This window comes from Macaca mulatta, chromosome 4, assembly GCF_049350105.2.
Source record: "Macaca mulatta isolate MMU2019108-1 chromosome 4, T2T-MMU8v2.0, whole genome shotgun sequence".
NCBI classification, from domain to species: domain Eukaryota; kingdom Metazoa; phylum Chordata; class Mammalia; order Primates; family Cercopithecidae; genus Macaca; species Macaca mulatta.
Genome location: NC_133409.1, coordinates 44,476,605 through 44,502,400, shown reverse-complemented (window position 1 = coordinate 44,502,400; position 25,796 = coordinate 44,476,605). Strand labels below are relative to the sequence as shown.

Genomic DNA, 25,796 nt, shown 5'->3' with positions numbered 1-25,796 from the left:
CCAGGATGGTCTCGATCTCTTGACCTTGTGATCCACCCACCTCGGCCTCCCAAAGTGCTGGGATTACAGGTGTGAGAAACCGTGCCCAGCCTCAAATTTTTTTTTTGTGGAAACAAAGTCTCTCCATGTTGCCCAGGATGGTCTCAAACTCCTGGGCTCGAGCCATCCTCTTGCCTCGGCCTCCCAAAGTGCTGGGATTACAGACGTGAGCCACTACACCCAGCCGCAAACTTCCATTTTGAACTGGAAAACTACTTTTAAATGATTTTAATTCCCACTGTTTTAAAAGTAGAAATTGATATAGATTCTATTACTGTCTTCTGCAATCCTGTCCACCTATAATATAGAACATCAGCTGGGAAACGCTGATCTAAAACACCACTCAACACATCTCTATTTCACTTCAGTGAAGTCTTCATAAAGACTTGGTCTGCTCTGATAATCCGTACTGGTGTTTTTAAATCCTGGTGGTTAGGAAGTCCTTTATGAGCAAGTCACTTAACCTCTCAGGACCTCAGATTTCTCATCTAGAAAAGGAAGGAGTTTGGATAAGATTATTTTTAAAAGTCCTACCCACACTAGAATTCTATGATTTTTATGTATTATCCAAAGCATTAGTTTTCATAACTGTTTAACATCAGAACAATATGTTTTTAAAACAAAATCAAACAGAAGCCCTTAATACATAAAGCACTTAAAAGTGAAGCTGAGAATACACAATGTCTACAGAACACAAATTTGGACACCACTGATCTGAAGCTCTCTTTTTAAGAACGCCTTCCTTTTCTCTTTGTCTCAGTGGAAAAGGAAAACATCTGGAAAGGATCCACCATATTAGTTTTCCCCTATGTAGACCAGAACATATGTATTAAGTCACCTGTCAGCTTTTTCTTCTCCAGATTAAATAGCCATTATAAGTCCCATTTCCCATCCCTTTAAAAATAGATTTCCTTTTTTTTTTTTTTTTTTAAATGAACTTTCTTTGCTTTCGGTAACTCTTTATGAAAAAGTAAAGTTGCAAAGCAACCATGATCTCTCAGAAGAGCCCAGTGTAGCAAAAGGATTACTTCCAGCTCTGTCATGTGATTCTCACTCCTGATACACTCCGAGGTGTGTCCTTTCAATAACAGCATTCCGTGGCTGCCTCTGATTCAACCAATAGCTTAGGAGGACCCGCAGTTTTGTTTTGGTTTGGTTTTTGGCTGAACTTGTTATATCTAGTCAATAATTTCCCATCCAATACCCATGTAATTTGTTATTGTCCTCGTGAAGCCTCTGCAGTTTTTCTTATTGAACATAATCTTGTTTTTGATAGAGTGTTTTTCTAATTATTTAAGGTCACTGAATTTTTCTTCTGCTTTCCAACATACCTCATCCAACTTCAAAACCAATGTGAATGTTCTCTAGTTTATTGTTAAAGGTGCAGACTAAGAAAATGCCAATTATCTAAAAAAGAATCTATATGTGACGTGTGTTTTATAGGCTGAATTGTACCCCCACCCAAATTCCTCTGTTGACAGCTAACTCCCAGTACCTAAGAATGTAACCATAACTAGAGATAAGGTCTTTAAAGAGGTGACTCAGTGAAAATGAGGACATTAGGGAGGGTCCTAATCCAATCTGACTGATGTCCTCATAAGAAGAGGAAATTTGGACACATGAAAGAGACACCGGGGTTTCCTGTGCACAAAGGAAAGGCCATGTGAAAACACACAAGCAGCAGCCATCTGCAAGCTAAGGAGAGGGGTCCTCACACTGTGATCGTGGACTTCCAGCCTCCAGAACTGTGAGGAAATACATTTCTGTTATTTAGGCCTCCCAGGCCGATATTTTGTTATGGCAGCCCTAGCAGCCCTAGCAAACTTATACACATGCTCCTGGCTTATGATGGTTTGACTGATGATGTTTTCAATTTATAGAACTGGGGTTTGTCAGAGCGTGACTCCATGGTAAGTCGAGAGACATCTGTTGAAGATTGACCTTATTCTGTGCACGACATTTTGCAGCCCCTTGGAGCTCACCTGGGAACCTCTGCCATCACAGGGAAGGTTACAGGAGAACACAAATACCCAGAAATCCAGTCAAAATAGGTCATAAAGGAAGATCTGAGTAAACTGCCCTGGAAGCACCAAGGAGCCAGAATTCTTTCCATCTAGGGGATCAGGGGAGACTAAAAAAGAGGAAATGTCATCTGAACTGGGCCTTCAAAGATGGGCAAAATTCCAGTCGTGGGCGGGAGGCGGGGAGGAAACGGGTGGCACTTCAGGGAAACTGGACATTATGAGGGTGAACCAGGTTCATAATACACCCATGAACCCTGTGAGAATGAATCCAGTTGTCATCAACCTATAAACAAGGTTGGCTGTTTGCAAACCTAACTAAATATCAAAACCAACTGGGAGCTTTTAAAAAATATATATAGCTTCTCAGGCCCCACTGCCAGCCTGCTGAATCAAGAACTCCAGGAATGACATCCTAAAATATTTATTTTAATCAAATTCTCAAGCGGGATAGTACCAACTTCATCAATTCAAAGACCCTTTAATACAAACATTTCATTGACTTCTACATGATAATGGCTCTATTTTTCTTGAATGAAAAAATACCTAAAGACAGAAAAACTATTATGAGTTTGGTAATAAGTTCAAGTGAATTTGTATTTTATGAATTAGAACCAAGTTTACATGTTTAAAAGTGATATTCACATCTCAGTTTGACATATATACCACATGTAAGACATTATTCAATTTGCAGATAACACCAGGTTGCATATAGGGCCTCTGTCCTATATGCATGTATTAACAGACTCTCTGGCTACTTCTCTCATCTTTTCTCTATTCCTCTCCCTCTGAGAAGGTGGCCATGTTTTTCATTGTTTTTATTTTTATTTTTAAAAGATTCTCTGAGACTCAAAGTCCTCCTTACTAAAGTGATGAAATTAATCCCTACTCCTTACATTGAGGATTGAGCTTTAGGGTTTTGTTTCATTTTGTTGTTTTGGTTTTTGGGTTTTATTTCTTTTTGAGACAGGGTCTTGCTCTGTCACCCAGACTGGAGTGCAGTGGCACGACCTCGACCTCGACCTGCAGCCTTGACCTCCTGGGCTCAAGTAATGCTCCCACCTCAGCTTCCTGGCTTCCTGAGTTGCTGGGGCTACAGTCACGAGCCACCATGCTCAGCTAATTTTTATATTTTTTGTAGAGTCTGGGGTTTTGCCATATTGCCTAGGCTGGTCTCAAACTTCTGGGCTTAAGCAATTCTCCCACGTCAGCCTCCCAAAGTGCTAGTGATTGCAGGCATGAGCCACTGCACCCAGTTGAGATAATTTAAATAAAGTACAAAATACAGTGTTAAATCTCACCCCACCCCCTTCCCCAGCTCCACCACACAAGTATGAGCTCTTTCAATATATTTTTTGAAGCTGGGCCCTTCAGTCAGCCTTTTCTCAATTCAGGTTTTAGCTAAAGCCAGAGACTCACCTCTAAAAACTTGTTTCAGACAAAAGTTCCCACCAATGGGGACCTTTGTCCACTACTCAGCAGCCAGTGATGCCCAGGTAAGTCATCTTCCCAAACAGATAACAGTTTTGCCCAAGTGGCTGCCACTATGCAGACAAAGGTAAGCTGCTGTTCTCCTTTTCCACTTGATTTTTCTACCTCCAGCCTTTTTTTGGGAGGTAGAAGGGATGGAGGTCTCACTCTATTGCCAAGGCTGGAGTGGAGTGGTGCGATTATAGCTCACTGCAACCTTGAACTCCTGGGCTCAAGTGATCCTCCCACCTCAGCCTCCTCAGCATCTAGGACAACAGGCATGCACCACCACACCTGGCTCATTTTCTAATTTTATTTTGTTGAGACAAGATCTCAAGATGTTGCCCAGGTTGGTCTCAAACTCCTGGGCTCAAGTGATCCTCCCACTTCAACCTCCCAAAATTCTGGGATTACAGGTGTGAGCCACTGCACCTGGTCCACCTCCAGCCTTGAGAGTAACCTTCTCCAGAAAGTCTTCCTTGGCCCCTCATTGGGGTTCCCATAGTGCCAATGCCATATTTTATTCATGCATTCACCCATCAGTTAGTAAAAGAGTAATACCTGCCAGGGCTTGTTTCAGACACTGAGTGAACAACCAGGCTAGGTCTCTGCTCTCATGGAGGTGCCATTCTAGTGGGGAAGGCAGTAAACTGTCAATTTACCATGCAGCATGTTAGGCAGGAAGACACACTAAGATGAAACATAAAGCTGGGCAAGGAAACAAGGGAGATATTGCTATTTGGGTAGGATAGTCAGGAAGAGCTTGTTGAGGTGATATTTGAGCAGAGACATGAAAAAATGAGAATATGGGCCAGTAGGACATCTGGGAAGAGAGTTCTAGGTGGCAACTTTCTCTGTTAGCAGCAGGGGTCTTCTGTTACTCAGTTTATTTACCACTGTTATGGGTCGAATTGCATCTCCACAAAAATATCTTGGAGATATGTTGGAGTTCTAACCTCCAGAATATGACCTTCTTTGGAGTCAAGAGCTTGTAGAGGTGATCAAGTTAAAATGAGGCCAGTAGGAGAAGCCCTAATCCAAAAGGACCAGAGTCCTTGTAAAAAGGGGAACTTTGGACACAGAGATACACATACAAGGGGGCAGGGGGTGGAAAAAGTCACATGAAGATGAAGGTGGGGATCAGTGTGATACATCTACAAGTCAAGGGACACCAAAGATGGTGGAAAACCCCCAAAAGCCAGGAAAGAGACATGGAATAGATTCTCCCTCAAGGCCTTCAGAACCAACCCCGCCAACAACTTGGCCTTGCACCTCTAGCCTCCAGAACTGTGAGACAACAATGTTTTGTTGTTTAAAGCTTGATCAGCCTTAAGTTTGTATTAGATTGGTGCATAAGTAATTACGGTTTTCGCCATTACTTTCAATGGCAAAAAAAAAAAAATCACAATTACTTTTGCACCAACCTAAATAGTACTCTGTTATGGCAGCTCTGGGAAACAAATACAGCCATCTGTGAGGGCCACAGACAGACCACTCACTCGCTCACCCAGGTTCACAGGATAAACACTAGTTACACAGAACTTCTGGGAGCCCTGGGTTACTGTAAATGCCCCCTAACTGGACTTCCTGTTTCCTGTCTTACTTTCTCTAACCATTCTCCACAGTACTGCCCTGATCTTTCTAAAACCCAAATCTTTCCTATCTCATGGCTTCGCAAGCTTTTACCTGCCTCCCATTGTCTTTGGGATACAGCAAAATTTCTCAGCTTGAGGACACAATGCCCTTGGCATCCGGCCCCAGCATATTTGTCCAACCTTGTTTCTCTCATCTTTGCATTAACTCCTTAACCATAAGTTTTCCACTCCACTCCTAATGGGACGAAACTTCCTTTCATCCTGAGGCCTTCCCTTAGTCACCATCTCCACCAGAAAGCCTTCCCAAAGCCCCCAGGACAGGGTAGGTGTCCCTCCTATGTGCTCTCCAAAGCCCTTTCTTTCAATGCCGTTGTGGCATTTATCATAGTGTGTTCAAGGCCTGTTTGTCAGTTTTCTCCCCGTGACCATGAGTTCCTATCTTGTTTGTATCTCCAGGCACCAAGAAAGCGCTTGGCACTTGGAGCACGTTCAACGGATGGATGAGAATAAATGAACAAAGCATGCCATGTTCCAACCAGCTGGTCCCAGAACTATTTTGTTCTCCTTTAAGGGATGGGGGATGGGCAGGTGACCTTTCCAGGGATTTCCCAATAGTAGGTAGAACCACGGGAGCTGGATGGAGCTCCACCTTTCCTTAGTGATTGCAAGAGGAATTTAGATTAGACATTCAAAAGCTGTTCCTTGTGTCTAAAAACACTTGCGGTATAAAGAAGGGAAAGTAAACAATCCCGTGATTTTTGAGGCTGGGGTTGACCAATATTTTAGAATCTGTTTTTTTATAGGAAGTGGTCCCTTCAGGTACCTAAGCCTCTGATTCGGTAAACTGCATGTCCTGACCTACAGGCAAAGGTGGTGGGAGGTTAGGAGAATAGGGAATTGTTGCAACTAACAATGCAATGTGTCCTGTGCCTGTATCTCTAAAAAGTAAATATTTTTGAGGTTTAAAAATTATTTGCATGCATGGTTTGCCGGAGACCCTGGAAGAGGAAAGAAGAAAAGACAAAAAGGAATAACATTTAAAAAAATATGCCTGACTAGGAAAAGACAGAGGGGTCATAGACGAAAGTAATCAGGATTGGGTCTCTTTTGCAAATTCCTGAACGGGGAGATGTATCAGAATTTCCAGACCTCAAGAAATAGGGCCTTTAAAAGTCTCGTGTGCAAGAAGGGGGAAAAAGACGAGGGGGGCGGGGAGGCGGACTCGCTCTTCGCAGCAGGAAGTCTTCAATGGCTATCGAGTTATGAAGAACAACTGCCCAGAAGTCCTTATTCAGAGCGCTAAACTCGATTTTACCACATAAAGAGCAATATGAAAGCTCAGAGCAGCCCCATCATGGTGTTGGGGAAACAACTCGGCTTCCCCATGTGAGAAAACCAGAGAGCTCCGACTGGGTAGTAGCCCAGACCTGTGTTAAGGGTTTTATTTGCAAGTCAATGAACCAAACGGGCGACCAGGCTCGTTGTACCGCGTTCTGAAAGCAAGGTTATTATTATCGCCTATTGCCCCACTGAACAATTTCACTGAAAAGGAAGAGTCCCAGTCGTGTGTGTGCGCGTGGTGCCATCCGGGACGTGCAGCTACGTGCCCACCTCCAGAACGACTTTATTTACAAAGCGATTACCATGTTATCTATTTGTTTTCCTTTTCCAGCAGCAGCAGCCTTACTCAGCCCTCGAATTTCTTAATTACAAACCCGTTTGCTTCTAAATCAACCCCAAACCGTCAGGCAGAGCCCGGAGGGAGGCTGTGCAAGTTTGCACACACCCCCACCTCCCGGATCCAGGGCAACAGCAGAAGCAAGTAACTGTGTATGTGCAAAAAGGTGGATCTGGGGACGAGGATCGCTGAGTTTGTTTACAGAGCAGAGACGCCTCAGCTCGGATGCCAAAGCTACCAAGAGCTGCAAACGCAAACTTAGCAGAAGCACACGTACCCCGGGAGCGGCGGGTGGGTCCGAAAGCGCGGACTGGAATTCCAGGGCGCGGGAGCGGGGTTGGCCGGGCCCGCAAGCGCGCTCAGTCCACCTGCAGCCGCTGCCGCTCCCCGCCCCCAGCTCCTGTCCTTGAAAGGAGTGGAGGAAAAAAATGCATCTACACGCGGTGATCTAGAGTAGGTCTACCCACTGCCCGTATGAAAACACAAAGGCACAGCCTAGGAAAGGGGACTCAGGAAAGGGCGCATTATTTGTCCAGGTCTTTAAAACCCAACTCGAGGAAGCACAGCCATTCTTCGCAGTCTGGGGAAGCTTTTGCAAAACCGGGGAGGCAGAAGGGCACTCTGGCGGGCGGGGGCGCTGGGCGAGTCCCCTTTTCCCGTAGAGGGCCGGCCGGATCGCTGTGAGCCGAGTGAGAGAGCTGGGGGTGGGGAGCTCCAACCAGAGTGGGGCGGTGAGCTCTCCTCGTTCCTATCCGGGCAGGCGCTACCTTCGGGCGGGGCGGCCGGGGAGGATTTCCCCCATGCCTCGGGGGTGGCTGAGCTAACCTCGCGTTTCTGGGCCGGGAAGAAACCAGTCGGGAGGCGACGGGGCGACGGGGCGGCCCCTGGGTCCCGCAGCCTCTGCGCACGTGCCGCGGGTGGCGGGGACGCGGCTCCCAGACCCGGTCCAGGGTGTCCGCGGCATTCCGGAATCCGCGTCTTGGCGCCGCCCGCCCTGGAGGCTCTCGCTCCGCCCTTACTGAAATGCCTATATTAACTGTGGCCAAAGCCCTAAGAAACACAGCTCATTGTTGGCAGCTGCCGGGCGGTCCTGCCGAGCTGTGAGGGCAGCGGAGGGGAAATAAAAGGGAACGGCTCCGAATCTGCCCCAGCGGCCGCTGCGAGACCTCGGCGCCGACATCGCGACAGCGAAGCGTTTTGCACGCCAAGAAGGCCCCCTCTATGTGCTGCTGAGCCGGTCCTGGACCCGACGAGCCCGCCCTCGGTCTTCGGAGCAGAAATTGCAAAAACGGAAGGTAAGCGCGACGGGCGAAGCTGGCTGGGGCTCCTGCCAGCCCAGTCCTCCGAGGGCAGGGTTTGCCCGGAGGAAGAGCGTGAGGTGAAGCTGGGGAATAACAACAGGATGTGCAACAACAGGATGAGGAGGGCTGATTTAATGCCTGAAGTTCGCGGCAGGGCTACGGGGCACTTCCTTTATTAGGCCACTTCGGGGAGCAGAGGGGGTGTGGGCTCGGGTCCCCCCGCCCGATCGCAGGGGAAGGGGCTGTTTATGCAGCGCTCGGCTGTGTTATGAGTGGCAGCTCCTCCGTGGTGGCGAGCCCGGGTGCACCGGCTGCTAGTGGGATCTTGGGGGTGGTGGTTTGCAGCCGACGTGCGCCCGGGAATCCTGGGGGACAGAGGCGGGCAAAAGTGGGGTGCGCTGTGGTGGGCGACACGTGTGGCGCGGGTCTCATCGTCTGCCCTTTTCACTTCCAGGACTGGAAATGGCAGACCATATGATGGCCATGAACCACGGGCGCTTCCCCGACGGCACCAATGGGCTGCACCACCACCCTGCCCACCGCATGGGCATGGGGCAGTTCCCGAGCCCCCATCACCACCAGCAGCAGCAGCCCCAGCACGCTTTCAACGCCCTGATGGGCGAGCACATACACTACGGCGCGGGCAACATGAATGCCACGAGCGGCATCAGGCATGCGATGGGGCCGGGGACTGTGAACGGAGGGCACCCCCCTAGCGCACTGGCCCCCGCGGCCAGGTTTAACAACTCCCAGTTCATGGGCCCCCCGGTGGCCAGTCAGGGAGGCTCCCTGCCGGCCAGCATGCAGCTGCAGAAGCTCAACAACCAGTATTTCAACCATCACCCCTACCCCCACAACCACTACATGCCGGATTTGCACCCTGCTGCAGGCCACCAGATGAACGGGACAAACCAGCACTTCCGAGATTGCAACCCCAAGCACAGCGGCGGCAGCAGCACCCCCGGCGGCTCGGGCGGCAGCAGCACCCCCGGCGGCTCTGGCGGCAGCTCGGGCGGCGGCGCGGGCAGCAGCAACAGCGGCGGCGGCAGCGGCGGCAGCGGCAGCAGCAACATGCCCGCCTCCGTGGCCCACGTCCCTGCTGCAATGCTGCCGCCCAATGTCATAGACACTGATTTCATCGACGAGGAAGTTCTTATGTCCTTGGTGATAGAAATGGGTTTGGACCGCATCAAAGAGCTGCCCGAACTCTGGCTGGGGCAAAACGAGTTTGATTTTATGACGGACTTCGTGTGCAAACAGCAGCCTAGCAGAGTGAGCTGTTGACTCGATCGAAACCCCGGCGAAAGAAATCAAACCCCCAACTTCTTCGGTGTGAATTAAAAGAAACATTCCCTTAGACACAGTATCTCACTTTTCAGATCTTGAAAGGTTTGAGAACTTGGAAACAAAGTAAACTATAAACTTGTACAAATTGGTTTAAAAAAAATTGCTGCCACTTTTTTTTTCCTGTTTTTGTTTCGTTTTTGTAGCCTTGACATTCACCTCCCTTATGTAGTTGAAATATCTAGCTAACTTGGTCTTTTTCGTTGTTTGTTTTTACTCCTTTCCCTCACTTTCTCCAGTGCTCAACTGTTAGATATTAATCTTGGCAAACTGCTTAATCTTGTGGATTTTGTAGATGGTTTCAAATGACTGAACTGCATTCAGATTTACGAGTGAAAGGAAAAATTGCATTAGTTGGTTGCATGAACTTTGAAGGGCAGATATTACTGCACAAACTCTGCCATCTCGCTTCATTTTTTTAACTATGCATTTGAGTACAGACTAATTTTTAAAATATGCTAAACTGGAAGATTAAACAGATGTGGGCCAAACTGTTCTGGATCAGGAAAAGTCATACTGTTCACTTTCAAGTTGGCTGTCCCCCCTGCCCACCCCCCACCCCCATATGTACAGATGATAATAGGGTGTGGAATGTCGTCAGTGGCAAACATTTCACAGATTTTTATTTTGTTTCTGTCTTCAACATTTTGACACTGTGCTAATAGTTATATTCAGTACATGAAAAGATACTACTGTGTTGAAAGCTTTTTAGGAAATTTTGACAGTATTTTTGTACAAAACATTTTTTTGAAAAAATACTTGTTAATTTATTCTATTTTAATTTGCCAATGTCAATAAAAAGTTAAGAAATAACTTGTTTTCTAGAAGTCATTTGGGAGTGATTGTTACCTTTGGTGGCTTTTTTCCCCGTCTTTGAGTTGAACACCTTATTGATGAGAGTAAGCATTCCAAAGGATAAATTACAGGACACTAAAACAGGTCATGATGAGCTTAAGCGGAGAGCAGGATTTAACATAATTGGCATAATGCTTCATTGTTATCATTGTAACATGCCTCTTGGTGTGCTTTAATCAAAAGCTGCAAAGTTGTCACAGTGCTTTTCTTTTTTTCTTAATTGCCATCATATCAAGTGTACTCCAGAGTTAGAAAGGTTTGCAATATTCAACATTTTCAATGGACAGGAAGCAAAAAAAAGTGTTTGTTTCTATCTGATTCAACTACTTAAATGGAGGTAGATTGGAATAATATACTGATTGATTGATGGGGGTGGCATTAAATACAAATCTACCTTTATCTCCAGTGATGATAGTTTTATTTTTCAGCGAAAGTGCCAAGGATAGGTACATATTTTCTAGGGTAATCTCTGAAACAGTGTCTGACTGGTTTATAGTTCTGGGAGGAAGAGGGGGCAGAATTCCGCCTTGAGGCTTTCCATTTTGTCCTATAATATTTAAAATGTACTCAGGTTGACTCAAAGGTCAAATTACAGTCTTTACAAGATGTTCCCTCTTAAGCATGCCCTGTTCTCCTGAATTCTGAGCTTTTCCTGTTGCATGCATGGGATGCAAAGCACCTAAAAATAATATTTTAATTTTACCTAGATAGATGACTTACCAAGAAGACCATAGCTACAACTAAGTGGGTGTCAAGTTTTGCCTTATATAATCAAGCAAAGGAAAAATAGTGTGAAAATCTCAAATTATCCCAGGTGGAAGGAGAAGGAATTTTGTTTTTCTCCTTCATGTTTCCATGGCTTATCTTATGTTTATAAGAGCAACACACCTACCTTCAAGAACAAATACAGACTTTTATACGTAACTTACTAGGGGAAGTAAAAAATGTAGGTTGAAGAAAATCTTACAAATAATGCTTTAAAAAACGATTTCATTTAGACTTCGATTCTCATCTTAAATTCCATAGTTTATAAGAAATCAGGAAGAGCGGATATTTAGAAGTGTTACGAGAGAGTAAGCAGCATAAAGGCTGCTTTAAGTATAATTTAGATCATCTACATTTTATAATTCTATTTCCAAGGCAGGCCATGTAAAATTAAAATGCACACACTCCACTGGGTTTTTTATATACCTCTATAATTGACACTTTCTTATTTAAAATTATGTTCAAATAATTTCTGAAAATATACTGAATCATCCAAAACTCTTTTTACCCCACTTGAAAAACTGATACAGATTTCCACAGTAATAGTTAAAGCTGAAGTTTTCTTCAGCTAAGACATGTCAATACTAAATCTGCAATCAGCTATAAATCTTTCTGGCTAAGCTTTTTCACAGTAAGTTTTTCTTTCTCTTTTTTTTTTTCCAGAGGCTCAAGTGAAAAAATATGTTTGCATACATATTAATACAGCAACTCCTATCCTTTTTCACTAGTGCCAGGAAAAAAGGAAAGCGATTAAAGGCATTGTTTTTTTGCATAAAGAAGCAAAAAAATTGTCTTGCCACCACCCTTCACCATTTATTCTGCCAGGGAATAAGCCACAACACCTGCTCTGTCACTAAATTCCTCCTGCTGCTCAAACGCCGGAACACGTATGTGGAGATGCAGAGCCCAAGGAACTATTATTAGCTCTTGAGCCCATCCCTACCAGAACAGAGCACTCAAACAGAGGAGCTGGGCTAAAAAGCACAATTTGTCTTCAGTACAAATACAATGCTCCCCCACCCCGGTTCACTTGAATGATCTGTTTCATTAAAAACTCTTTCTTGATCGACAATTGAGCAGATTCTGCGTGATATCTGCAGGTCTCTTAAGCAGAGAAAAATAACTCCTTGTTTCAACAACCTGATTAATGAAACCTGTACAGTGACCTAGATCACCCGGCTACTGGCAGACATTTGCAAAACCTTTTGTGGTCTTGCTTCCTACTAAGTTGCTTATAGCATATGGGGAAATTTGACCTCTGTACCTTGGCTGTTTGTCAAAAAGTTCTAATATGATACAAGAGAGCTTCTGTTCTTTAAGCTTTGCCCAAAAATAGACCTTCCATGCTTGATTTTCAAGAAGAGATCAATGATAAGCCGCAGTGCAACCTCATAGCTACATGTCAGAAAAATAAGTCCACATTAATAAAAACGTGTACTTCTGTCTTGTGCCTGATAAAATCCTTGTGACAGTATCTTTGCCGGAACTGATAAAGACGTTAGCGCTATGGATGGGTCTTTGAAGAACAGTTACCTAATCACCACTGTTTATGGGGTGCTGGGCTAGAGCACTGGTAGCAGAAGGCTGACATCTATTGTGAAGTTTATGGTCTCCATGACTTTTACTACTGTAAACGCCTGGGATGGCTATAAATTGATGTCAACATTAAAGGCCAGATCCTTTAGAGAAAAATATTAATCCACTAATCTATTATGGGTGGCCAGTTTTGCAATAAAAACTTTGCAGCCCCGGACCATTAGGTGTTTTCGCCCCCTTGTGGAATTTATTTAGAAGGTCAATGGAAAGCCGTTTCCTCAAGAGGTTTTTCTCTTTATTGTTTGTTTTGTTACCATTTCTGAAGACTTTGTTTTCTTCTTTGAGCAAACAGCATATATTCGAGCAACACATTTTTTAAATCAAAGAAGATTCCAAAATGAACATCCTTTATAAAATAAGAATATTTTACTTACCAAAGACCTTAACCTATGATTAAGTGTGCATAATTGAGATTTGCCTCATATTTGAAAATATGCATTACCTAAGGAGTTTTCTCTTAAAAGCGTAAGGAGCAGTGGTTTGGGCCGATGCTTTAGCCTGTAAACTGAGGGGATGGCAAACCCTCGGCGCCTCCACAACAGCACTGTTGATTTGCAGTAAGGGAAAATAACAATGCATTTGATGGTATGAGGTTGGAAAGGTGGAGGGAAATATCCAGGAATGCAGAATGCAATTATCCACATTGGAATGTGACCAAGCCACCAGCCCTAATCTTGTGAAAGGACTGCAGGATCTTTAATGAGGATGAGTGTTCTTGTCTAATTGAGTCAGTAAAATTTACTTTAAAATAAACCGGGGAGATAACATTGTCTCCAAAAAATAAATAAATTTAGAATTCAAAGAATTTAGGACCCATGCCATTGGCAATTTTTTTTCCTCTGCAATGGAATTGTTTTGCTAGCATGAAAGCAGCATTACACCTCTTCAGAAACGCATGCTTCAGAGGTGGTATTTATCATTTTGGGACTGTACCACTATCATCAAAATCAGCGCTCCCAGGCAGGTTGAGGCTGAGCCTCCAGAAGAGAACAATAGGTAGCACATCAAATGACTTAGCCAGTGAACCCCTATTATCAGGGGCTCTGTTTGTCTTCTCCCCCTAGAATAGAAGGAACAATGGCAATGTCAGAATTTTAATTGCAATGGACTGGCTTAAATTACTTGACCTATTTTTATGCAGCAAGAAGAAAAATGATTCCTTTTTTTTTTTCCTGGTAGCCATACTTCTAATTTAAACTGGAAAAGGAAATACAAGAATATTTTCTATCAAATAACATACTGCTGATAATTTTAGTTCGCCTTGTAGTAAGCTCCACCTATATTTTTGAAAAATATTAAAACATCTGAAATAAAGAACTTCTTCCCTTCCCAGGAAGAAATTAAACTCATAAGTAATGCTAAATAGTGAGAAAATATTCTGAGAGCGGCTGGCGAGAATTTCTATCATATTTTGACATTTATACACAATGAAAGAAAAGCTATGATTAATAAGAGTCTGTTGTGTTGAGAAACTGAATCCTTGGGAAACAGAAACTATCAGACTGACCTCTTCCACACTGTCTACGAACAAATAATGACTTTTTAGCAGCTGGATTCTTATCAGTTACTTCCTTCCCTAGATGAGCACTAAACGAAGCAGCCCTAGGAGGCAGTTAGTGGTGCTTTCTGAGAATTCAGCTTGGCTAAATCAGAACTTGCAGAGTGAGCAAAAAGCACATGAAAGAAAGATGGACGATGAATATTATTACTTGCTTTATATGTTATTAGTTTTCATTAGGCTGAACTAATCTGAAAGATTAGTGAGGCAGGGGCACAACCAGGGGTGAGGACCGCGGTTCACGGAATTCTTGGAATTTTCCCATGGTATCACCATTGTGCTCAGCCCTGAAATCCTTCCCTTTCTTCCCTCTACAGTAGAGTGGTTACTTGATTACATTTTGGGTTGCTGAACAAAGCCAACAGGGGAATCTGTCTCCTGAGGAGCCTGTAGCAAGGCAAGGTTAGCGTGGTGCGCATTGCAGGAGATATGCAAATAGTAGGGTGGCTTTTGAAAAGTTAATAGTGCCCAAAGAATTCTGCCTGTCCATTCCTGAAAGCTGAGTGGGGAGCAAAATTAAAGCTTGAGTGCAAGTCAAACTAGCATAAAATCAGGAAAAGTCAGCCAACTCCAGATTGTCAATACTGTTTTTATGAATACTCGCTACAGTGAAGGAAATGGGCTTGGAGGCTATTGAAGTCTTTTCTCTCTGGGTTTCCCTATGGACTGGAATGAAATTTGGCCTTGTGATTTCCTTAGTCACTAGGCCACAGAATTTTGTTGTTAATGGTGGTGGTTTATTCTCGTAACCCACTGGTTTTGGGGTTTGCTTTGGGTTCCGTTGGGTTTTTTGCTTCATGACAGTTGGTATCTCCTTCATGACAAACACATAGTATACTTCAATTGTGCATACACATTCTTAGATCACCTTCTAAATATGGCTCCGTTGCATGTATTTTGGATAACTCTTGAGGATAAGCAAGATGATGACCAGTTTCATATATCTCTCTTTACCCAGTGTGTTTACCAAACATAAGGATGATGAGGCCAGTAGGTGAAAAATGATTGAACTGACTGTTATGTTCCTAATATGAACTTAAATATCTAAATGTTTCTAAGATCCCCTTCTGACACCACGTTTTGAATCAATGGTTCTCAGCTGGGTAGAGGTACCTCTCAGGATAGGGAGAAGGGAGAGAAAACAGTAATTTATAAAAACATATTCCATACTATATTTGGACAGATGTTTTAATACACATTCTTTTAGTAAAACAAAATGTAGAAAGACATTTCAAAATCTCTTCTTTTTTTGGTTTTTTGTTTTGTTTTGTTTTGAGACAGTCTTGCTCTGTTGCCAGGCTGGACTGCAGTGGCACGATCTCAGCTCACTGCAACCTCACCTGCTGGGTTCAAGTGATTCTCCTGCCTCAGCCTCCTGAGTAACTGGGACTACAGACCCGCACCACCACGCCCAGCTATTTTTTCTGTATTTTTCTTAGAGACGGGGTTTCACCATATTGGCTGGGATGATCGGAATCTCTTGACCGCGTGATCCACCCACTTCGGCCTCCCAAAGTGATGGGATTACAGCGTGAGCCACCGCGCCCGCCTCAAAATCTTCTTGACTGATAGGGCATAGATTTTTAAATAGTAAGAAACACTGTTTAGACTGCATGGGATCAAATCAAAGAAATTTACCCTTCCGTCAACATCTCTTAACATATCTCTTTGTTGACCGTAAGTTTCCTGTGGCTGCCTTGGTTGAGCACTAACTATGTGACAGATATTGTGGTAGGCACTTTACATACATAATCTCATTTAATGCTCACAATATGCTTGCAAGATTCATGATATTCTCCCAAATTTACATAAGGAAATTGACATTTAGAGACGAAGTCAGCTGCTCAAGGACAACACAGTAGCAGACAGAGGAGCAGAGTAGTTTCCAGACCTAGCTTCTGAGTCAGTGCTCTTTCTAGGATGCAATGCTGCTGTGATAAACCAAATGACACCTATTCTTAAATGCCACTGATTGTAAAATGATCAATTTAATAAGCGATTAAGAAAAAAACCCATTACATTACATGAACACAAGTTCTAAAATATATGAACACAACTATAACATGTATTTATCCGTACAATCACACACCGTTTCCTTTTGGGATTCACAAGATTCAGGTCTATGCTTTTTCAAATTTGGTATAAAAATTCCTCCAAATTCAATGTGACCCCTGAAAGTGCATGAGTAGCATCCTGGTGAGCTGCTTACCTCTTCTTAACGTTTTGACCTCGTTAGGACTTCAAGTCAAATGAATGAATATCAGTGATTTAAATTGCAATTTTAGTTTTTTTTCCATAATTGAATTCCATCTTGCTGGAAATAAACAGTTTCTTTCAGAAATTAAGCCAATGCCTTACTCTGCCAATTCCATAGTCTATTAAATGAGAATGTTAGTTAGCAAATTCTGGCACATAAATATGACCGCTTTACAACTTCCCCCACTGCCTGCCAGCAATTATGTTTTAATATTGATTATAAGATTCAGGTTGATTTCATAATGTTAATATTTTTTTAAGTACATGTTAGAATAAAGGAAATTTGGGATTTAGTTACTTTACACTTAACTAATCTTCCTCAATTTATCCAAACTTCCTTGATGCAAAGGTAAGCTCATGTTCTCTTACTTTGGTCTTCTACGGAAATGGAGAACTCTTCTATTAATAGTTGTACTGAAAAGAATAGTAGATCAGGAATAAAAAACATAGGTCTAGTCTTAACTCTGCAACTAAATAGCCGTGTAATTTAATCACTGTTGACTCAAGTTTCTCCATCAGTAAAATGAAGATGTTTAATTAATACATCTTGTATTCAAATTCTCATGAAGAAAACATAAGCCCGTTCCTATCATTTCTCCTTCTCTGAAAAGATGGAGTACAATATTATAAGACCACCTCAAAACCTGTTCCGTCATTCTCATTATTTTTCCAAGCTCACCATGAGTCTGTGGATGTGCCATAGACCTGACCCAGTTGTGTCAACTTTCCAAAGGTTGGAATAGTCTCTGTAAATATTCACTTTCATTGCCATAATGAGCACAAATTTTGGCTACTGAGATTTATCAGCCTGCAAGCAAATACCGAAAAAACTTGCCAAACTAGGAAATATTTCTAGAACATGACATTGCAAATTTGCTGATGCAGTTGTTTAAATTGTGTGTGTGTGTGTGTGTGTGTGTGTGTGTGGTGTAATTTACTGGAAATAATTCGATCAATTCTTTATTTCAGGTTCTGTTTTATTTTCCTACAGATTAATTTCACTTTTCCAACCTCATAAATAACAAACTATTAACTATTTGAACTCTCTTCCCTTCAAACATCTCTTTCTGGGTCACAATCATTATCATCATTATTAGCATGACTGTTAGTATTATTAACTTTCTGAGAGAGGTAATTCTATATACAATGCTAAATCAGAGGAAGCTAGCATGTGTTGAACACTATAATAAGCAGACACATAAGAGTTTTCAAGTAGTTAAGAGGCATTTGTCTATATCCATTTATCTATTTCTCCTTCCCCAACTTTCCAACAGCACATTCCAACAGTTTGGCAAATAAATTATTTAGCTAGATAACAAATCAATAGATTAGTTGAAAATTGTTAAACAAAAGGGACTGTATATCATAATACATAACTATCCAGGAAGTAATTATAGACTGACATGTAAAAGTAATGTAGCTAAAGAACCATGATGTTATAAAATATTTGTTCCTTTCATGATCTAGCCACTAGATGGAGCTAAAGGTCTGTAAATTCATATTTGCACTTTCTCCTGAGATGTTAAGACTGTCATTTCCTTAAAGAACTTGCCCCCAAAACAGATACAGACCAGTGGAACAGAACAGAGTCCTCAGAAATAATACCACACATCTACAGCCATCTGATCTTTGACAAACCTGACAAAAACAAGAAATGGGGAAAGGATTCCCTATTTAATAAATGATGCTGGGAAAATGGGCTAGCCATAAGTAGAAAGCTGAAACTGGATCCTTTCCTTACTCCTTATATAAAAATTAATTCAAGATGGATTAGAGACTTAAATGTTAGACCTAATACCATAAAAACCCTAGAAGGAAACCTAGGTAATACCATTCAGGACATAGGCATGGGCAAGGACTTCATGTCTACAACACCAAAAGCAATGGCAACAAAAGCCAAAATTGACAAATGGGATCTAATTAAACTAAAGAGCTTCTGCACAGCAAAAGAAACTACCATCAGAGTGAACAGGCAACCTACAGAATGGGAGAAAATTTTTGCAATCTACTCATCTCACAAAGGGTTAATATCCAGAACCTACAAAGAACTCAAACAAATTTACAAGAAAAAAAACAAACAACCCCATCAAAAAGTGGGCAATGGATATGAACAGACATTTCTCAAAAGAAGACATGCATACAGCCTACAGACACATGAAAAAATGCTCGACATCACTGGCCATCAGAGAAATGCAAATCAAAACCACAATTAGATACCATCTCACACCAGTTAGAATGGTAATCATTAAAAAGTCAGGAAACAACAGGTGCTGGAGAGGATGTGGAAAAATAGGAACACTTTTACACTATTGGTGGGACTGTAAACTAGTTCAACCATTATGGAAAACAGTATGGTGATTCCTCAAGGATCTAGAACTAGAAGTACCATATGACCCTGCCATCCCATTACTGGGTATATACCCAAAGGATTATAAATCATGCTGCTATAAAGACACATGCACACGTATGTTCATTGTGGCACTATTCACAATAGCAAAGACTTGGAATCAACCCAAATGTCCATCAGTGACAGCCTGGATTAAGAAAATGTGGTACATATACACCATGGAATACTATGCAGCCATTAAAAAGGATGAGTTTGTGTCCTTTGTAGGGACATGGATGCAGCTGGAAACCATCATTCTCAGCAAACTATGGCAAGAACAGAAAACCAAACACCGCATGTTCTCACTCATAGGTGGGAACTGAACAATGAGATCACTTGGACTCGGGAAGGGGAACATCACACACTGGGGCCTATCATGGGGGGGGGGGGGAGGGGGGAGGGATTGCATTGGGAGTTATACCTGATGTAAATGGCGAGTTGATGGGTGCTGATGAGTTGATGGGTGCAGCACACCAACATGGCACAAGTATACATATGTAACAAACCTGCACGTTATGCACATGTACCCTAGAACTTAAAGTATAATAATAAAAAACAAAAAATAAAAATAAAAAATGTTAAAAAGAGAACTTGCCCCCAGCCCCACTTACCATTTCCTATTTGTATTACTGAAACATAAAATATCCTATGTGACCTATTTTAACCCTCAAAATTAAAGATATGTCAAGGTCACCCAAATACACTCTGCCCAGGCACCATTGCTTGCTACAGTCTAATAAAAATAGGAAATTGACAAAAGATGTCTTTGAGCAACTCCACTCTTTTTCTTTTCCTTTTCTTTTTCTTCTATTATACTTTAAGTTCTAGGATACATGTGCACAACGTGCAGGTTTGTTACATAGGTATACATGTGCCACGTTGGTTTGCTGCACCCATTAACTCGTCATTTACTTTAGGTATTTCTCCTAATGCTATCCCTCCCCCTGCCCCCCACCCCACGGCAAACCTCCAGTGTGTGCTGTTCCCCGCCCTGTGTCCAAGTGATCTCATTGTTCAATTCCCACCTATGAGTGAGAACATTCGGTATTTGGTTTTCTGTCCTTGTGATAGTTTGCTCAGAATGATGGTTTCCAGCTGCGTCCATGTCCTTGCAAAGGACATGAACTCATCATTTTTTATGGCTGCATAGCATTCCATGGTGTCTATGTGCCACATTTTCTTAATCCAGTTTATCATTGATGGACATTTGGGTTGGTTCCAAGTCTTTGCTATTGTGAATAGATCCGCAATAAACATACATGTTCATGTGTCTTTATAGTAGCATGATTTATAATCCTTTGGGTATATACCCAGTAATGGGATCGCTGGGTCAAATGGTATTTCTAGTTCTAGATCCTTGAGGAATCTGTCTTCCACAATGGTTGAACTAGTTTACACTCCCACCAACAGTGTAAAAGCATTTCTGTTTCTCCACATCCTCTCCAGCATCTGTTGTTTCCTGACTTTTTAATGATTGCCATTCTAACTGGTGTGAGATGGTATCTCATTGTGGTTTTGATTTGTATTTCTCTGATGACCGGTGATGATGAGCATTTTTTCATGTGTCTGTTGGCTGTTACATAAATGTCTTCTTTTGAGGAGTGTCTGTTCATATCCTGTGCCCACTTATTGATGGGGTTTTTTTTCCTTGTAAATTTGTTTAAGTTCTTTGTAGATTCTGGATATTAGCCCTTTGTCAGATGAGTAGATTGCAAAAATTTTCTCCCATTCTGTAGGGAGCAGCTCCACTTTCTTCCCCTTTTTAACCCCTTCCCTTTTTGAAGTGCTCTCCTGCCTTCCATTTGCTCAGGTATCAGTGGCTCAATTTTCTGCCCTGCTGGGACGTTTATATCTTAATAGAGAAATTTTAGAGAGAGAACATTTAAAGGAAGAAATTTTGAATGGTAGGATTTTGTGCATCAGTCAGAAAGACATTTGAAGGTCCCTAAGCCTTTCTCTACCTTTTTCTGACCCTAAAATCATTCATCTTTCCTGTCTCTCCTACTTCTCAAGCCAGTTCAAAATCTTATACTAGGCCTTTTGCTCCTACCTTAAATATTGGTGTTTGCCAGACTTCTTACCTCACCTCACTAGTCAATTTCATCTATTTCTAAAGGGCTCTGATACCATCTAGATATTGAGCATTTTAAAACCCAGATATCCAGCCCAGACTTTCCCAATCTCTGCTTACTACTGAATGAACACAGGCACGTGCGCGCACGCGCACACACACACACACACACACGCAGACGTCTGATACACATTGGAGTAGAATATGTCCAAGACTGCATTCAGTCCTCTCTCATTCACTTCCTGTGTTCTGATTCCTGGTCAGTGGAACTGCTATTCATCCAGACACTGAAACCAGAAATCTAGAACTTTCTTCCATTCCTTCCCTCTTCTTCACCACCAGCCAAGCTACTTAGTTACTACATTCAACAAGCTTGCTGTGTTTGCTGTCCACCTGCCTACAATGTGCCTTCCTTCCTAAACCTCCCTTAGGTCTTTGTGAGAATTTTCTTTTCAGATGGCCGCACTAATTAAAATGGAAAGCCATCTCCAGCTTTTCCCCATGGCATACCCTATCCCTTTAATCCTGATCAACTTTTCGCCAGAGCACTGCTATAAGGGTGTTTAAAACTGTCTGTAAAGGCCTGGTGCAGTGGCTTACCCTTGTAATCCCAGCACTTTGGGAGGCCTAGGCAGGCAGATCACAGGGTCAGGAGATCGAGACCATCCTGGCTAACATGGTGAAACCCCGGGGTCTCTACTAAAAAAAAAAAAAAAAATTAGCCGGGCATGGTGATAAGCACCTGTATTCCCAGCTACTCGGGAGGCTGAGGCAGGAGAATGGCGTGAACCCAGGAGGCAGAGCTTGCAGTGAGCCAAGATGGTGCCACTGCACTCCAGCCTGGGTGACAGAGAGACTCCATCTCAAACAAACAAACAAACAAAAACTGCCTGTAAATTTTTTTGACATTCATCTCACCAAAACAGCATTAGGCCTCTTCCCTGCATCTGAGGTTCACTCATGGACTCTTGCTGTGTAACTTTCAAGACTGAGTCAGAAAACACCGCACAGCTTTCCCTTGGTTCTCTTGGGACACATGCCTCTAGAGCCCTGGGCTACAATGTAAGAAGTCCAGCTACCCCGACACGACCATGCTGTAAGGAAGCCAGACCACAGAGAAAGGCCTTGTGTAGGTGCGTCCACCAGCAGCAGCAGCCAAAGCTCCCAGGTGACAGCCACTGTCGACTGCCTCCAGGTGCTTCCAGGTTCCGGCTGTCGAGTGCCAGCATCTGTAGCATCTTCCCTGTGGAACCCCCAGGTATCAGACGCTATGGAGCAGAGCCCTTGCACCAGCTCTGAATTCCTGATCCACGGAATCCATGAGCATAATAAAATGGCAAATTTGGGGGATATTTGGATAAATAGCAAGAGCACTTGAACAGCACTTATCACCATTTCCTGTAATACATGTTTTACTTACTCAAATTATTTCTTGATTCGCATCCCTTCTTTAAAATATAAGCTCCATGGCCGGGTGCGGTGGCTCATGCCTGTAATCCCAGCACTTTGGGATACCAAGGCGGGCAGATCACAAGGTCAGGAGATCGAGACCATCCTGGCTAACATGGTGAAACCCCGTCTCTACCAATAATACAAAAATTAGCCGGGTGTGGTCACATGTGCCTGTAATCCCAGCTGCTTGGGAGGCTGAGGCAGGAAAATCGCTTGAACCAGGGAGTGGAAGTTTGCAATAAGCTGAGATCGCACCACTGCACTCCAGCCTGGCAACAGAGCGAGACTCCCTCTCAAATATATATACTCCACTAGGACATGAATTTTTGTCTACTTTGTTCACTGTACCTAGAGTACCGATACACAATATATTCTCAATAAATATTGTTCAATGAGTGAATGAATGAATTTCACCTTTCTTGTATCATTCTTCTCTTCATCCCTCTCCTGTCGTCTTAGCTCAGAGATTCTTTATTTCTTATCTAGACTGTAATAACTTCCTATCTGGCCTCACTTTCTCCCAATTTACCCCCTACCATGCATGCTTCAAACTTCAGAAAGAGTTGTTCTGAAGCATTCATCTGATACTATTGCTCAGGCCAACTGAAATGGTGAATCTGGGCAGCCATGTTTATACCATAATGACCCTGTCTCCCAGTGATACAGCAGATTGGACTGTAGGCAAGTAGCTGTCAGGAAATGCTAGCACATTGGCTGGCCTGGAAAACTCCAACAAAGAGACAGAGAAACTAGTCAAAGAAAGCATGGAGGTGTTTTTAGTGAAATTATCTAATACTGATCCTTGTGATGTCCTTTGGGAGCCATGCACTCATACTGAAGAGCAGAGACACTGGTTTGCAGAAGTCAGCGGGAGAGTGGAACACATTGTCTGAACAAAGCAATACTAAGAGACCATCTGGCGCTAAATCAAGATAGACGGAGAGGGAAGACACATCTGTCCCGGGCAACTTCCTGGTTTCCTGATTAGTAGCCACCATACCCATAGTTCCTGTAAGATGTCTCTATGCCTTTTGTAATTTGTCTAACTTGAGGGATTTTGAGAATATCTATTTTATTATTCTGTGCTCTTGCACATGCTGTCCCCTCTGCCCAAAAGGCACTTCCTCAACTTCATTCCTTTGCTGAAATGTCCTTCAATATCCATCTTAAGCATCTTCTTCTCTCAGAAACTTCCTCATATACTTCCCTACTTTGCAGCATCCCTATGCCTTATAAATACCTCTGTTTGTATGGATTATGTACAAGTATTACAATTATTTGGTAATAAGCTTCTCTGTTATACTTTGCAATTATATCTATTAAGAAATTTTTAGCTGCAAGTAGTAGAAATCCTGATTCTGGCTTAAACCATGAGAAATACTTTTATTATCTGTCAAAAGTCAAGAAGGCAAGGGCAGGCTTCAGGGTTGATTAATTCACTGATCAATAATGTCCATAGAGACTCAGGCTTCTCTCTTCTCTCTCCTGGGCTGTTGTCAGTGTTGGCTGCACCTTGGACCGGTGACAGGTGGCATGAGCAGAGCTCATGTGACATGTAGGAAAAAGAAAACTTTCTGCAGAACCATCCTTTTCTTCATGGTCATGTCAGGGATCAATTTCTGAACCAACCAACCACTGAGATTGGTTTTACCATGGGGTGCAATTATCACAATTGACTTAATCACCCTGGGGTGAAATGGATATTAAATTGGCAATTCCATCACCGGAAGAGTTAACCGCTAAGCAGACCTTTTCTAAAATGTCTGTTTCAAAGCATAGATTTTAAGATGAAATTGACAGGGACTCTTTTTAAAGTTTTTTTTTTCCCAAATCTTCTTCATATAATAAAGATATATATAGCTAACAAAATTACACCATAAATCATTCAAAGAGGGTTTACTTGAATAAGGTTGAAATGTCTTCTATAAAGTGACATTTGTTAATATAAATAAATGTCCTTTTAAAAAGAAGTATATGGTCATTATGTCTTCATTTCTAGCCCTTCAAAATATATTTGATACTCACTTGTTAATATGACTAATAAGTGATTTCTCTGCACCAAGAAAATCATGTACATTTTGGCAGGCGATTAATCTCTGTGCAAAATGAACAGAATCTAATATTTATGAACAAATTACCAATAGCTATATAATCTATTTCCATAATAAATGCACTGGTCCATATGACAAAGCCAAAAAGAATACAAAATTAGCCTGGCAAGATTCAAACACGAAGATGAGAAAACTCTAATATATGGCAGTGAACATCTTCTGTTCTGTCTACTCATTGCTTGTCCTATCCTTCCACAAAATGCCACTTTTATACTTTAGTTACATACGTCCATGTGATAATTCCCATAATCCTATGTGCCCTGCGCACAGTGAATGGCTAGGGGTGCCCAGTTGGGCCCAGTTGATTGGTTCATCATACCTTCATCTTACCCTCTGGCTGCCCCTAATTGGTCAGTGGATAACACTGACCCAACAGAAACCTTCCCACAGGGGTTAGCTTTTTTATTTTCTTCATTTCAATAATTTTTGGGGCACAAATAGTTTTTTGTTGTGCAGATGCATTATGTAGCAGTGAATTGAGATTTTAGTGCTCCCATCACCCAAGTAGTGTACATTGTACCTAATGTGTAGATTTTTATCCCTAACCCCCCTTCCACCCTTCCTGTTCTGAGTATCTATGGTCCAATATATCGCTCTACATGCCTTTGCATATTCATAGAGCAGTTCCCACTTCTAAGTGAGAACATACGGTTTTTGGTTTTCTACTCCTGGGTTACTTCACTTAGAATAATGGCCTCCAGCTTCATCCAAGTTGATGCAAAGACATTATTTCATTCCTTTTAATGGCTGAGTAGTATTCCATGGTGTACATGTGCCACATTTTCTTTATCCACTCATTAGTCAATGGGCACTTAGGTTAGTTCCACATCTTTGCAATTGTGAATTGAGCTGTTATAAACATACATGTGCAAAGATTCTTTTCATTTAATGACTTCTTTTCCTCTGGGTAGATACTCAGTAGTGGGGTTGCTGGATCAAATGGTAGATCTACTTTTAGTTCTTTAAGGAATCTCCATACTGTTTTCCATAGAGGTTGTACTAATTTACATTCCTACCAGCACTGTATAAAAGTTCCTTTTTCCCCATATCCGTATCAATATCTGTTGCTTTTGACTTTTTAATAATGGCCATTCTTGAAGGAGTAAGGTGGTATTGCACTGTGGTTTTAATTTGCATTCCTCCCCCTCCCCCAGGAACTTTTAACTTGACAACAGAGAGATCAAGTTTTAAGTCCTCTCTAGTGATGAAACTATGAGCCTGGAAACTGCTGTTAGCCATACTTACAGTAGTGTGGAAGAAGTGAGTGTGGGAGAATACACACTCTATCTGTATTCACA

General features: G+C 42.4%; 1 protein-coding gene across 1 annotated transcript; it reads left to right on the top strand.

Annotated features, from left to right (window-relative positions):
• The first annotated feature begins 7,862 nt into the window (after positions 1-7,862).
• On the top strand, positions 7,863-10,258 carry CITED2 (Cbp/p300 interacting transactivator with Glu/Asp rich carboxy-terminal domain 2). The gene is made up of 2 exons (XM_015137345.3): positions 7,863-8,098; positions 8,559-10,258. The coding sequence occupies exon 2, from the start codon at positions 8,567-8,569 to the stop codon at positions 9,386-9,388; it is 822 nt and encodes a 273-aa protein (XP_014992831.1). The 5' UTR covers positions 7,863-8,098; positions 8,559-8,566; the 3' UTR covers positions 9,389-10,258.
• The last annotated feature ends 15,538 nt before the right edge of the window (positions 10,259-25,796 follow it).

Coding starts and splice junctions, on each gene's coding strand:
- CITED2 (XM_015137345.3), top strand. CDS start 8,567: ATGGCAGACCATATGATGGCCATGAACCACGGGCGCTTCCCCGACGGC.